At 47.0% G+C, this 15,236-nt stretch overlaps 1 protein-coding gene across 3 annotated transcripts in view; it reads right to left on the bottom strand.

Annotated features, from left to right (window-relative positions):
* Positions 1-13,799, bottom strand: part of PAX3 (paired box 3) — a 106,114-nt gene extending 92,315 nt beyond the window's left edge. Inside the window, exons 1-4 of one of the 3 annotated variants that reach the window (XM_082221850.1) lie at positions 13,010-13,795; positions 10,564-10,799; positions 8,100-8,229; positions 5,378-5,512 (exon numbers count right to left, since the gene is read on the bottom strand). In XM_082221850.1, coding sequence (XP_082077976.1) covers positions 5,378-5,512; positions 8,100-8,229; positions 10,564-10,799; positions 13,010-13,094 — 586 coding nt within the window. In that variant the 5' untranslated portion in view covers positions 13,095-13,795. Of the gene's footprint in view, positions 1-5,377; positions 5,513-8,099; positions 8,230-10,563; positions 10,800-13,009 lie in introns of all 3 variants that reach the window. The other 2 variants (XM_082221851.1, XM_082221852.1) reach the window with 2 other exon arrangements.
* Positions 13,800-15,236: the final 1,437 nt, after the last annotated feature.

The raw sequence follows: 15,236 nt of genomic DNA, 5'->3' as shown, positions 1-15,236 counted from the left end.
TTGCACCATTCATAACCATGGAGTTTCTACCACAGAAGTTTCTGTTCATAAGTCTAAAGTTTCCAACACAGAACCAAGAGCAAGACCAGTCATAAACCAATGCCTTCATAAAGGAAATCTAAAAGAAAGCTTATGATGCAGTTCGTAAGGTTATCTGAGCTCCAACTCAATAATAATTACTTCTGCACAAACATGTTGCGATTCCGGCAAGTGTCTTAAAGATTCATTTCATACATAATGTTTTCAAAACAAATCCACTGATACCAATTCTTTTGAGCATTTAGAAACAGCCATCAATATTATATAATGGCAACAATAAATCTCCATTTCTTGAGGCTCAGAAAATTAACCATATTCCATTTTTCTCACTGTTATTAGTTGCAGTAGTTATCAGCTTACTAAAGACACATTTAGAGTTAAAAGAAACAAAAAAAATGATTATCCTTTAAGTTTTGCTCTGACAAAAAAAATCCATTTATTTCACAGATATTGAAGGAACAAATAGCAAGACTTCCAATAGCCTTTGCAAATATGTTTATGATTAAACTTCCTGATTCAATTCAAAACAAAAAACTGTTTGTCACTTGGAGTGCCTCCATTTTGGGGAATATGTGTTCTGAAATGCCAAAAATGATCTGAAATGCATTTTGTTAAGGACTGAATAAAATAAATAACAGTTATTCGGTGTTCTTGAGGTTTGGCACCATGACTTAGCCCAGAACCAAGACACCTCCATCCAAAGATCCTTACCTAAGTTTTAAATCAACAAGGTTCATTTTCAAATAAATGAGCGCAAGACTGGGCACAACGCAAGGAAAACAGGCATTGTCATTAATAAAAATGTGTTGGCCATTAACATTAGCTGTTTCTTCCCTAGCCATCCTTTCTTCACCCCACATTTTATTCCGCTGCTAAGATTTAAGAGAGTGGAAATCTACATTCAGTGCAGAGGCCTCCTGCTCAGTGACCAATCTGCCTTTAAAAAAATAACAAAATAAACCCATGAACCTGCCGGCATTGTTTTTCTCCATTTGTGCCTCTCTTTCTTGACATATACATTTGAACACTGTGAAGATGCAGCTCTCCTTAAATCTCTAGTAGGCTTGAGGGTGTCACCTCCCCCTCCCCTCTCTTTTTACAATGTGGAGGGATGCTATAGTCTTAAAGAATGGTTTCAGTTGTCCTTCCTGAATGGCTGTCGGCATCTCTAGCCGTCTAGAAAGGCTAGAGACATTTTGTAGGTGAAAATAGCCACTTTTTCCACGGTGGAGAGTCCATAAAACTCCTCAGAGCATTGGCTATTGGGGCTCATTGAATAATTCATCCCTCATTGCAAGCCCATAATGTCTTTTCTGGCCCTATTGTAGGGCCTGTTTTCTCTTCTTTTCTCCTTGAATTATAAAAAGGTTGCCTTCCTTTGTCCACATCAAGCTGCTGCGAGCTGAACCTTTGTCTGGCCAGAGCTAAAGTGCGAGTTTCAATGGACTCTCCCCTCTTTGTTTTCCAAGTTCATCTCCAAGTGTAGATTGTGTATAGAAGGCCTTCTTTGTAAAAGCTGGAAAAGTTGTACAAATGTTTGACCAGCTCATTTGGTACTTTTTGTCTCCTGTTCTCCAGGGCCTACGGTGGATGTGCAAGGGGCAAGCTTTGGAGGAGGAGTGCGAGGGGAACCTCAAACAACAAGTCATCCCGGCACTGGCAACAGCCCCGTCTGCCGACTCAAGCCATAAGGTCTTGGAAAACCAACTCCAACATCAACAACAGACAACCTGTAGAGAAGTGGATTAAGGATCCTCCCCTCCTTTAGATGGCAACTGCAACAGACTCTGAATTTGGGGGTGGGGTGGGGAAGAAGAACCCTACTGAAGCAGATGGAAATCGATCTTGCACCCTGATCCAAAATGCACTTACTTGGAAGTCAGCTCTATTGACTCCTGTTACTGTGTTAATGCAAAGCTGCAATCTTTCTATATGTAGTAGGTCTTATTGAAGCAGGATTTGCAACAGACTAAGCATGCACAGCAGAGGTTCAAAATAGAATCATAGCCCCAGACTGTGTATTAATCTAGCTATGGTTTGTTTTTCACATTAAATGTGTATGTGCACGCACATGTGTGTACACAGAGAGAGAGAGTTCCTTTTTTTCAAAAAAATCTCTCTTTATTCTTTCACTTTCTTCCCTCTGTTGCTAGAATAAAACTTGGAAGTTCTATAAATCAACAACCCAGGTAGCCTTTGGAGGAGAGCAGCATATAGATATTGATATATAGATCTGGTATCTTCCTGCGTTCCTGCCATCTCAAGCCTATTTATTTTTACTTCAAAGTAAGCAAAGCCCACTACAATAGTAGTAAAGATGGCTTATGCACGCTACTATCCTACTTTAACGGGCAGGATCTCTCGTTTGACATGAAGCCCGGGGACGGGGGGACGGGCAGGATCGCGACCTTCTCTCAAGGACTTCTCTCCCTCCTCCTCCTCCTCCCCCCTCCCCTCCCCTCCCCCTTTTTAGTTAATGACTTCAGCTTGACTAACCCAAAATATTGTTCAGATTTAAGGACACAGGGGGGAAGGGACTAAACGGCTCTGGCCACACGATTGAGCAACTAGCTTTTCACAACGAGTTCAGACAACGAACCTCCCCTCTCTCCCCCCCCACTTCCCTCCCCCCCTCCTACCCCTACTGGGAGCCTCTTTCCCCCCAGATTGCGAACTCTTCATAAATAACGCCAATTGAATACTGTGAGATTTAAAAGGCGGGGGAGGGAGCCTTGCTTTGTGGGGGAGGGGAATGAAGTTTTGGACGTGCATCCTTATCTGCTTCTAGATTTCACACACACGCTTGCTGATCGGAACATCAGACTCAGAACTCTTCCCACTTTTGGGTCGAATTTGCGAGATCGCAAGTTGTCTAATAACATGAAATTAAAGTGAATAAGAGACTAGAACTCTCCAACTGGGCTGTTTAGAGACCATGGAATTCACACAACTGGGTGTCCTCCATCCATTCCTCTCTCTTTCTCCCTCTCTTCGGCTCACCCAGAAATACACAGAATTGAATCGAGCGTTTCTGGCAGCCCATTCCATAACCCACACATGCCGATAACTTTGTTGTTGTTGTAACCTCCGGTTCCGTCCATTCATGCCTGTTCCAAATTTTAGTCAGAGAAAAGCTTTCCTATGCCTGTTCACCGGCTAAATTCAATCTTGCTCGCTTGCTTACTTGCTTTCCTGGGCGCAGGATCGCGCTGTCTCTCTGGCAAAGATGCTCAGCGCTCCAGCTTTGAAATAAAGCGCCCCTGGGATGCCGTGGGACTCCCTTGGGCTGCAATCCCAGGCGCACTTACTAGGGAGTAAAGCCCTATCGAACGCCTGGGGACTTTCTTCTGAGTAAACGTGGATAGGATCGCACTATTACTTCCTTGCGCATAAAGGTTGCTAGTACCGGGAGGCCTACAATGCAACCCCCCCCCCCCAATTCCTGCATTAAAACACATTGCCAGGCCGGTTCTGCAGCGCAAAAAGCGCGCATCCCGACGTTTTCAGATAAGTTAGCTCCAAGCGAGCGTGTTAATTTGCAACAAGAGCCCAGCAAAATCGACTTCCTAGCAACGGGAGTAGAGAAGACGAGAGACGAGAGCAAATCTTACTCAGGGTCAGACAGACTGTCATCTTTCCGTCCCATCCTAGCCTAACACGGATGAGCCGGAGAATAATAACTCTTCCCTGAGCCACGGGCGTAGGGGGGGCCAGGGAGGCAGCTGCCCCCCTCCAAATCAAGTAAATAAAAATAGTTAACTAACTGACCAATTGCATCACAGATAACTCGGTCCTGCCTCCCCCATAATGCCTGCCCCCCCCAAAAAAAAAAAAAATCCTGGCTACGCCAATGCCCTGAGCTCTCTTACTTCGGTTAAAGAGCAGGCGACGACCCTGGATGCAGACGGAAGCTCCACGGAAATTAGCGGACTTGCTTCCAAGCAAGCAAACAGGCAAGCAAGCTGCAAGGACACCAATTTGGAAGTCGTACCATCGGAAAGGATGGGACTTTGTTTCTTTTTTTGTCTGACAAGTAGCATTTAGGGCCCTATCCCAGCTCCCTGTTTCCTCACAAGTAAGTCCCATTGAGTTCATCGGGTGCTTTCCCCTGGGCAACTGTGCTCAAGATTTCAGCCCGAGATTTTCAGCGCACCGAATGGGTGTGGGACTTCAAGCAGGCGTAAAATATCAAAATGAGTTGTAGTCAGTGTGTTTACATTTGAAGGGGGAAACTGGGCTACAAGTTACAGGCTGACTAGATGGTCGATCAGGTTGCCACCTTTCTTCCCGGCCCTGATCCTGTGCCTTGGGCAGCCGCCTCACACAGAAGTGAAACTTTGATCCCTGCTCTTTCTCCATCCTAGGAAGAATCTCTCCCTGCTTTTATTTCTGCCTGTGTCAGGCGCCAGACATAAGAAAAGGACAAGAGGAGTACAGCAAGTATCGTTGTCTGTACTGCTGGAACCGCGGAAGACATGACCACGGAAGACATGTTCTTTCAGTGGGGATGTCCTCTTCCTGAGGCAGATCTCGCCAAAGATAGTACTGCGACTCCCAGACAAAAGGTAGCATAAATACAGTTAGGCGGAGACTAGAGTCTGTCTAAACGCAAGACCTAAACCTATATACATAATTCCATCCTGCAAAACTCCCAAATAAACCTGTTTAGGACAGTTGTACCGCCAGGATGGGACTGGGGCAGACGTCCAGGGCCCCCGCAGAGTGGAATGAGCTAGTAGACAGGGGAAACGCAGCATGTTTTTAAGTAAGTGCCGGAGTGACGAAGGCCCTTAAGTCCAGAATCAAAATTTACCCAACTGCACCACTTGTTGGCCGAAAGAGTCACAATATCTCGCTGAAACTGACATGCACCACCAATAGATAGGCAGACAAGGAGAGCAGTCATCTCAACCAACTTCTCTTCAACCGGGAAACCTTTCAGAGGCTTGGGAGCTGGGGACCTATTCGTGGTTCTCTCTTTCCTGAAGCTACCTAAAGCTGCCGCCCAAAAGTCTCACCCTTAAAGGGTCCTCTTTTCACAATCGCGAAGGAGGGCTTCTCCGCCGACACCTGGGTAAGCCCATCTCCATCCCTCCCCTCCAAAGCCAAACACCACCGAAGTGTCTCTCCCGGAAATTCTCCTAAATGGAAACGGAGCAGCCAGTACTGCCCTTTCGACGCCGCCTAACATCCCCCTTCGATCAACATGCTCGACGGCTCCCCTAGCCTTTCTACATCTTCCTAAGTCCCATAAAGCTATAGGCCCTGATCAATCATCTTTGCACTCTCTAACGGCGCCTCGGTCCCCTCAAAGAAGAAGAAGCCGGCCGCCCTTTACCTCGTTCGCTGAGGATGCCGTCGATGCTGTGCTTGGCTTTCTTCTCGCTCTCCTCCACTTCCTTCCTCTCCAGCTCGGCTTCTTCTTCTTCTCCCTTCCCAAATTTGCTTCTCAGAATACGGCTGATGGAGCTCACTTGGGGAAAGAGGGGGAAATATAACTGAAGGCAGAAGCTGGATGGAGGCTGCAGCAGCAGCTGCAACTAACTATGGAGAGCATCCTTTGCTTATGTGCTGAGGGGTTGGCAATGAACCTCCTTCGGGACTAGTGGCGTTTGGCAGTCTCGGGGCGAATCCTTTCGGATCCCTCGCTCATCACAGAAAAGTTTAGCGCTCCTTCTGTTTTGTAGCTTAAAGGATTACGACTGCTCGGCCGTTTATTGCATTTTTACGATTCTGTTGTAAACAGTCTTGACATATAATTTTTTAAAAAACTGAAGGAGTGAATGTATAATTCTTCCCACCCACCCCCAACAGAAACAAACGAAGAAATAAATAGGAAAGACCCCGTGCGCATTTAAAAGCGTTAATATGATCAACAGCTGAAGCGCGAGGAAATCAGGATTTCCACTCCAACTAAACGAAAGATTTAAAGAGAGGTTGGTACCCTACATTAAAAAATAATAATAACCATGTAAAAGGTTGTAATTGTATGAACACTGCCTTGAGAGAGCCACACTGAGCACACCTCTGAATGCGCAGTGCAGATTGACTTCCGAATAAACTCGCAAAAGATCCGGATCTTGGAGCTCTGGAAGCTTTGCAGCCCATTCCTCTGCAAGTTTACTTGGAAGTAAGTGTTCATTAGGGCTTAACCCCACCCCCCCCCACCCCCAAAAAGCGTGCATAGAAATGCAGCCTCACGTCGAAGCCATTTCGAGTTAGGTTAAACCTTTGTTGCAAAACAACAGCGAGCAGAATATACTGTATGTATTAACCCTATGGGCTTCGGGTGCATCTGGCTGGGTGGAGTGAAAGTCCTTCTCCTCCCATGGATTTTCACTCTCATCGATCTCAATGGAACTTTGTAAAGGTTCTGGGGTGAACTTGAGTTCAAATCCAAAACTTTCGCTTCCCAAAACTGGTTGCGGATCAGGCCATTAAATTCCTTTCTTTTTGCTATAGGCATGAACTTGCCTGGGGAAGGAAAGTTGGATATTTTAACTCAGCGCACCGCATTTTTTCCGCGCTGGACCATCAAAGAACTAATTCCTTCCAAGTCTTGACTATGTGGGGGGCCACCACCAATCAGTCCTTCCACGTTCCCGCGGGCTTCTCGCCCACCTACTCCCCGCACCGCTTCCTGATCTAAAATAGCTTACAATCCACTTCTTGCGACGGTTCAGCGCGAAACGCCTCGATAGACTAGTTCTGGAATTCTTCCGAGGAAGAGTGATCCCCCCCTTTCTTTCTCAGAGGATGCGCGGAGTAGAAAACAAGACGGCACAATCGCATCGCACCGTTTGCAAAAGCCCTTTTCCATTCCCCAATGAGCAAAATAAATAAAACATAAAGAATGTCCTTGTGCTTCTTATACATTGTGCTATTTTTTAAAAAAAAAGGGAGGGTATTTTTTCCAATCCCTGGCCTGCTAAACATTCCCGTCCCAGGATTGTTGCTCTGGGAGGAAAGGAATGAGAGAGAGAGAGAGCGAGAGAGAGAGCGAGAGAGAGAGAGCGAGAGAGAGAGAGAGAGAGAGAGAGAGAGAGAGAGAAGCGGAAAGCGATGCTCTAGGATGTTAATTAAAAACAAACCTTCCCAGCCCGATGCTTCGACGCTACATGTGCTTCAGTGGTGGTTAATCGGATCACCCGGATTTATGAGAACTCAAGGAAATGACAAGCCACGAAGATTGCTTGTCTTCTTTTACTACGTCCCACTACCTAGCCCGGCTCGCAGCCTTCTCCCCAACGCTACACGATCTCTTTCCCTCGGTTTCTTTCATCCAATGCCTATAAGATAAAGCCAGATCATAGACACTCATCCAGCAAGTCGCGCAAGGCCCCACAGGGCCCGTGAAAGCCTGCAGTCTGTCGAGAGCAGCGTCGTTTGATGTCTCTTATGGGAACTCAGGGCGGGGGGAGGAAGGCAGGGCGAGCTTCTAAAACAATCACATATATATATATGATATATAGATATATATATATCTGGTGTTTAAACCGACCTCGATCCGGCCTGCAACTTTAATTGTGCTATTTGGTGGGGGAAAGTTCCAATGATATCCATGGGAGTGAAAGCTCCGGTCTTTCTTAGACTTTTCGTCCACTGAATTAAGTGCGGCTTCCTTGCGAGTAAAGCCGCTTAGGATCGAGCTGTAATAACGACTGTCTGTAAGGAAGTATTTTCAGGGCTGAGTTGACAATTCCAGCGAAGTTTTCGAGGGCACTAGCCTCTTTCCTTAGAGGCGTTCCCCTAATTTCGATGGCACCTTCCTCACACTTACCTGGGAGCTGGTGTACCAGAATCAACTGAATCAACTTCCCTATCAATATATTTTAGGAAGATAGATCGCCTTAGGCAGACCATTGGTAGCTCAGTATGGTCTTACACTGGCCGGCAGAGGCTCTCAACCCTTCCTTGGGGGTGCCAAGCAGATGCTCTGCGCTTGAGCCCTTTCCTGCCATGCCAGACGTCGTCGATCTGTGCAATCGGCTTAAGTGGGTGCAGGATCCAGAAGCTGGTGAACCCCAAAGGCATTTTGAATGAGTCCCCTTCGGACTTACCTGAAGGCACAGTGTTTCTATCGCACACGCCGTCCTTCAGCAGCTTGTCCCGGATCTCCCAGCTGAACATGCCCGCGTTGTCTCGTTTATATTCCTCGATCTTCTTCTCGACATCCGGCGTCGTCACCTGCTTTAATAGAAAGGACCCAGAAAGGAACAAAAGTTGGGACACTTTGCGGGGAGAGAGATGGGAAAGAAAGCGGGGGTGGGAGAACCCGGCGCTCCACGAGGATGAATGAACATCGAGGGCTCAGCCTAGGGGTGGAATCAGACTGATGCTGTTGAAAGTCAGGACCAATCCCGGATACTTCCTGAACAAATCCTTCATCTCCTCGGCTTTGCAGACCCTGGGGTGCCAATTTGACAGAAAACAGCTGAAGCAAAGATGTGAAATGACTCGAACATGGGCTTTTAAAATTAGCAGCACTCCCCATAAAAGGAACTGAGCATGGGGGGGGGGGGCTAAAGAATCAGGACTCACGTTTGAAAAAGAAAACTGAGAGCCCAAGAAACGCTGTCTTCTGTGTGACACGAAACAGGCTTGCAAAAGGATTCAGAGCAAAATTACATAGGAAACCCTCCGGTAGCTTCCTAAAGCCATAGGCTGGCAATCAAGGTCGATCGGAATCGAATAGGACTCCTTTCAAAGAAATGTATCGGGGTGTAAAAATGAAATGCCAACAAGGGAGAAGAGGGGGGGAGAAGGGAAGGTGGGGGGGATCCCATTCACTTTATGATTAGAACAAAACATCATTAAAAAAGACCTGAAAGTTCATAGAAACTTTTGCCAAGCAAAAACAGCCAAATCCCGGAAAACCTAGAAGAGGAGCTGCTGCAGCCAACAGCAGCGTCCTATTTCTAAAGATTCACGAAAATTTGCTGCATGCATGAAGCCTTTTATTAAGCGGAAATTAATATCCCCTTCTGTTAAAAGATGAAATAAGATTACTTTTAATTTTATGTATAGAAATATAAATACACACACAGGGGGAAAAACCCACCCTAAAATGCTGTGTATTCGCGTTGATGTTTCAAACCTATCTGTTCTTTTGCCATTTAAGATGGGGATGGGGAGGGAATGGCGAGGACGGGGCAAAAAACAAAACCCAGTGTCAGAATAAATTATTCAAAGTTGGGAAATGGTTTCGCAGACAAACTTTTATTAACATTAAAATCAGACTGGAAGCGGGGACGTGACTGTTCGATTTAGTATCTTTCTGACCTCTTAACGTTTGTATGTAAACAGTTTGGGAAACTAGTAATTTATACGCTAGACTGCGCAATGCACCTCGGAGGAGAAGGCTAAGGAAGGAATAAAGCGCTTGGCTCCAAAATTCATTTACCCGGATTACATTGAATTCAGTGATAATTAGTTTCCAGAGAGGGAGGAGGAAGTATATTTGGGGGTGAGATGAGAATGCAACGTTTGTAGCAGAAGTTGGACGACAGAGACGGGTAGAATGGAAAGGTAAATTACTGAAATTCAAGTTTCTCTTGGATACAGTCCACTCTCGTTAGTGGTGTGATCCAAAATCAATTAAACCTCCGCGTTTATTGGCACACTTGTCCCAAGGCCATTATCAGCCTCGCGGATTCCTGCCCTGGTTAAGGAAAGTCGTTTAGGATCCCAGCCTTCGCTAGCATCGCAGTGCGCTGATCCCGGTTCTGGGCTATAGTCCCCTTCCCCTTCCCCTTCCCCTTCCCCTTCCCCTTCCCTTTCCCCTCCCCCTCCTCCATCACCCGCCACTGCTTCGAGGGATCCGCAAGGTCTAACAACTGTCTGTCTGAAAGTTACTTTGGCCTGGAGAGAATTGGACTAGTGCACGGTTTACTTTTCTAGATCCTACTTAGAAAAAACGGCGCATGCTTCTTGAGGGTGGCTGGGTAAGTGTGCAGCAATATGCGCGCGCTAGAAGGGGGTTGGGATCTGTATCTCCACAGGGCTAGGGTGGTTGTAAAGGGGTGTAAGGAAAACCGAGAGCGTTCCAACTAGGAGAGGGGGGGAGGAATGCGCTGCGTTAAGAGTTCCTGCGCTCTGCCAGGCCCGTTTGAAGCAGTGAAGAGTCGGCGCTGCAAATCCCAGACACAGCGATGTCAGGATCGCGAAGGCAGCGCACCAACGTGGACCTGCGGGAACCTGTGCGCTAGCCAAGGAGGTCAGAACTGGTTGGAACTTTAGAGCTGAAGTTCTGCACGTCTGTCCCTCGCCCCCCTTAATTAACAGAACCACCCAGTCCTTTCTTATTCCATATAATCCGAATCCGGATGCCTTGCTACAAGATCCCAAGCGCCCGGGAGCATGCACTGGAAGGGAGGGAGAGGGTGATGCACCCATTTTGTAGGCCTTTGGATTGACCAGGTTCTGAATAAAAGCGCAACTGAGTTCTTCAGGTCCGCGGCCCGAAGCTGCCCCCGCCAATTCCCGCCCCCCTCGCCTAATCTGGCGGCGCTGCGCCTTCCTCACCTTGGGTTTGCTGCCTCCGATTGCCCCCGGCCGGATGGAGCCGGTCTCCTGGTACCTGCAGAGGATCTTGGAGACGCAGCCGTGCGAGACTCGCAGCTGGCGAGAGATGACGCACGGCCTGATTCCGTGGTGAGCCATCTCCACGATCTTGTGGCGGATGTGGTTGGGCAGAGGCCGGCCGTTGATGAAGACGCCCCCGAGCTGGTTGACCCGGCCTTGGCCCAGCGGAGTCGACACTGGACAGAGGGGGGACAAAGAAGAGAGGGCTCCTTCGGTATCCGAGCGGCCTACCTCACTTACACGCAAGGTACAGTGACAGTTACACACGACACACAGGGACGCGCGTTCCAGGCAGCTTCCCCTCTCCCTTGCGTTTGGTGGCATCGTTTGAGCCTGGCACACGGATCCTGAAACACTTTCGCTTGGAACTTTTCGCGCACGTGTTCAGGATTGGTTAACAAACGGGTTAGTTATTCCCTGATACCGTTTGCTGTCTCTGTCGTAGCAAACAGAGGCTAAGCCGTGGCAAAACTGTGGGCTTTCTTATATCTGTAAGAGATATATAGTTCTGGGCGAAGCGGGCATTTTGATCTGTTTTAAAAACCGAACCGCGAAGGTTATATTTATTCTCGGTCGGCTTCCACTGAATTTTCTTCCGAGAAAAAGTGCTTTGGGTATCAGTTCAATAAATATTTCTTCCTAGGTTGAAAACTCCCTAATACAAGCCGCGGTTGGCGTTTGGAAGTCTTTGGCTACCGCAGGTATTTTCCTTCTCTTAAATCGCTCTTTCTTTTCCTCGGAAGGAAAACATAACAGTGTTGACAAGTGCTCTAAGTAATCGGAGTATCGCCAATTCCCCCCAAAAAAGAAGCAATTTATGATTCAAAAAGATCCAGAAAAAAGGGTAAATTTAAGTAACAGCAACTTTTCTGCAACTGGTGCTCCTGCTTCTCACTGCAGGGAGAATCTAAGCATCGTAGACATTTAACCACGGGTCTTCTGAAGTCTGCTAGAATGTGACAATCTGCCCCATTTTGAATAAACACAGTCTTTTTTAAAATAAAAAACCCCCCACAACTTTAATATTTACTTATACTGTTTGCGTTTCATATGTCGGGGCAGTTTTGGAAGGGAAGTGGTAGGCACCATGCATTTGGGAAAGGAATAGAAATGTTAATGTTAAGAGTCACAGGAAAACCCGATTTCGAAAGACGTTTGGTGTTTTGTTTATTTGTTTGCTTGTTTCCGATTAGTTCGCTTTCTTGCCCACCTGTTTGTGCATCCCTTCTCCAGATCACACTGACTCGTTTCGCCCTGAAACAATTTGTACAGTCTTGTTTCATCGCTTGCTTCAACCACCTTTAACGTTTTCGTAAACTCGCTGAAGAGTTGCCAACTTTCTTGCGTCCTGTCTGAGCGGATTATACGAAAATCAACAGGCTAGGAAAAGATCCCACCTGTTTTCAGTCTCTCTTGCAAGAGGGAACAGAAAAGTCCCCCACATTTAATAATGAAATCCTAGTTGGAAAGCTCTTAAGATTCAATTAATGGAAGGGAGTTTCTTGACATGTTTTGGACAAACTGCGAAGGTCCACACGAACCCTGCTGTGTGTTGCGCGGGTGTGTGCCCACATGCACGAAAGTGAGAGTTTGAGCTGAGTTGCTCGACAGCACTTAAGGCGTTTTTCTACCTCTTAATGTCCCTAAACAGTAGTCGTTGGAATTGCTAGTTTTGTGGTGGCATTACCGGCTTGTGCTTGTAAAGGAAGCAAGGCAAAGCCGGATGAAAGTCCTGTAAACTTCCCTTATGCAAGGGAGTTTCTGGCGGAGTTAGAAATTTGGGGTGCCCTCCTGCTCTGACACTGCGACCAGGTTGAGTGACTCGCTCACCTACAGTGCTTACCAGCCAGGTGACCATTCCACCCTCCAAGTGAAACCGACATGAAAAGCAAAGAGGGAAATAAACTCGTTTGGAATCTGCGCTGCCTCTGCCTTCTCCAGTGACCTCCCTGGTTTTTTCCCTATCTTCTCTCCTTTCCCCCCAAATTTTTAAAAAGTTGACATAAAAGTAATACGTATAATTCGTGGGTGTGTCGAGAGAAGGGGACATTCCTGTCTGCGCTTTTCCATGCTGTTGAAACTAGGCTACGCTCCAATCCAGTCTCCTTGGAAAGGAATCCCTGTTAATTTCGCTGGCACCTACTTCCAAGGAAGCGTGCCTACAATGGCAGCTGAAACCTTCTCTCTTGCTCACGACCCGCTCCTTTCTAAGCGTGTGCACATCAACTTGTTTTTCCGCAACTCCACGAACTCAGGAGTTCAGGTCCACAGCCAGGAATACCCAAGTCGGCCTCATTGGCACCAAAGCAGGCCACAGATTCCCCCACCCCCTCCTCCCCACCCCCACCCCACCCCAACATCCCATTTTCCTGCTCCACGGTCTTACCTTCTAATGGGAACCCGCTGCGAGGATAATTCTGTCCGGGAGCTGGTCGCATCATCCTTGGGACAGCTCCACCCAGACTTGTCATTTTGAAGGCAGCTTGACTCTCTTTCAACGTATTATATCCAGGTATGGCGGAGGTTAAGAGGAAAGGGCAAACGCAGATCAGCTCTGGGAAAAGATCCGCAGAGAATGAATCGAGTAGATTTGTTGCTGTTGCTGTTGTTGTTGTTGCTGCTGCTGTTGTTGTTAAAGAAGATATTAATAAAAAGGAGGGGAAGGAGAAAAGGGGGAAGGGATAAATCTATGGGAAGGGGGGAAGGGGGGTCGTTGTCCCTGGTCTGTTTCTCAATCAAACGTGGTATCTCGAGTCAAAAATGTGGCCGAGAGAGAAAGTGAGAGCGAGGGAAAGAGAGAGTGAGCAAAGGAAAAGGAGGTGGGGAAAGTTTTGCCCGGAGAAAAAGGCTGCCGAGGAAGCCGCGAGGTGCCTGGTCCCTGCCGTGGGATGAGCTCACTTTGCTACGAACTGGGCTTGAGTGGCAGGAATGATTTCTTCCTGTTGTTGATACGAAGTGAAAGGAAGCTCCGCTCCGGAGTATTTATTAGTTCTTTCACCCCAAGCTTCCTTAGGATCTCTGCGCCGCGATTGGCCAGCCTGGAGACTGTCCCGTCTGGAGAAGACACGAGCTGATTGGACGACAGCGCCAACTTTCTCTTCTCCTCCTGACAATCGAAGGGCTCCAGCTTAGGAGGGTGACCCGGGATTTGCCTCTCTCTTCCCTTGATGAAGTGCCTTTTCTTTCAGAGAATGGCTGGACAGGAGAAAATCCAAGAGGAGCAGGGGAGGGAAGCGGCGGAGGAGGGAGGAGGAGGAGGTGGGGGGAAGGACGGTCCCTTCCTTTTTTTCCTCCCTTTTTTTTTACAACTCCTCTTGGCACAATGCCACTGTGCGAGAGATTACAATGAGGAAGTAGCCAACCTCTCGCATGGCTTGAAGTCAGTATCTTTCTCTGCCTCTCTGCCTCTCTCTTTCTGGGCCACCTTTTCTTTCTTCTACAGCGAGGTTGTAAATGCGCAGCTGTACGCAGGGAAACTCCAGAGAAACTCCAGCGTTTCTCTCGAGACTATCCTTTGTCCTTTCAAACTCCAGACTAGATTCCCCTGGGCGTGTGTCTGGCATCCAGCAAAACTCTCTCTCTCTCTCTCTCTCTCTCTCTCTCTCTTACTTAGCCCCCACTCAACCCCCTCCCTTCTGTTTTCAAACTTTTCAAAGCAGCATTTGGAGGGAGTGGAAACCCAGCTTTCGGTGCAATCGTATTTTTAAAAACAAAACAAAAACCAAGACAGCGACGGCGGCAACAGGAATCTTTATAGATCCCCCCCAAACGGATTCTTGCTTTTAAAAACTGGAAAGATAGGTAGGAGTCGGTCTTTGTGCATATTTACGGGGCCGTGTGCTGTATATATACACACACACATATATATTGCACATTCCTATATATGTTTGCCAAAGTGAACTTTGCTAAGAAGCAGTTCTTCCCAGGAATTTATTATAGCATTGAAACTAAACTGCTGGGGGAGGGGAAGGGTTTTTTTTTAAAAAAAAAGAAAAAGGAAAAAGGAAAAGAAAGAGGGAGAGAAAAGACTGACTAGGAGCTGAAGTGACCACAGCAGGATATGACGCCAGGAGTGTTGTAAAGACTGTCTGTCTTTAAAGAAGGTACTATTGTGCATGTCCTTTTATTTATAACTTAGTAAGTGCCAGCAAACTCGCCTCCTTTGCACTCTGAAGTGCCAGCCCGGCTTTCCACAGGGCTTTTTTTATTTGCAATAGTCTATTCAGTAACTGTCACTCTCAAGCCTCAAGTTATTCAAGACCTTAATCAATCAAAAGGATGAGAATCGTTCAGGTTTTCCCCCCTTTGAAATAAAGGAAACAATGAGTTTTAGGCTTCAAGTCCCTCCCCACCCTACTCCTCAACTTATGATACATTTTATAATTTCTGAGGGGCGGACAATGTTTGCCCGGTTTTCTTCCAGTCATATAATGAAAAGTTACCCGTAAATATAGAATAAAGTAAAAGCTGGTAGAAGTCTTTAAAAGGCGGGTCAATTCCTCCCTCAGTGATAACTTAAAAGGAGTCCATGTGCAAAAGGAGTCCAGTATACGGTGGGGGTTTTTTCAAAGTACTGAAGCCAATGCAATTTGAGTCTAGTCATTATTATATGG

The sequence above is a fragment of the Podarcis vaucheri genome (assembly GCF_965113315.1).
Source record: "Podarcis vaucheri genome assembly, chromosome: 5".
Lineage (NCBI taxonomy): Eukaryota > Metazoa > Chordata > Lepidosauria > Squamata > Lacertidae > Podarcis > Podarcis vaucheri.
Note: the sequence above shows the minus strand (reverse complement) of the source record. Positions and strands in the feature narration are given on the sequence as shown.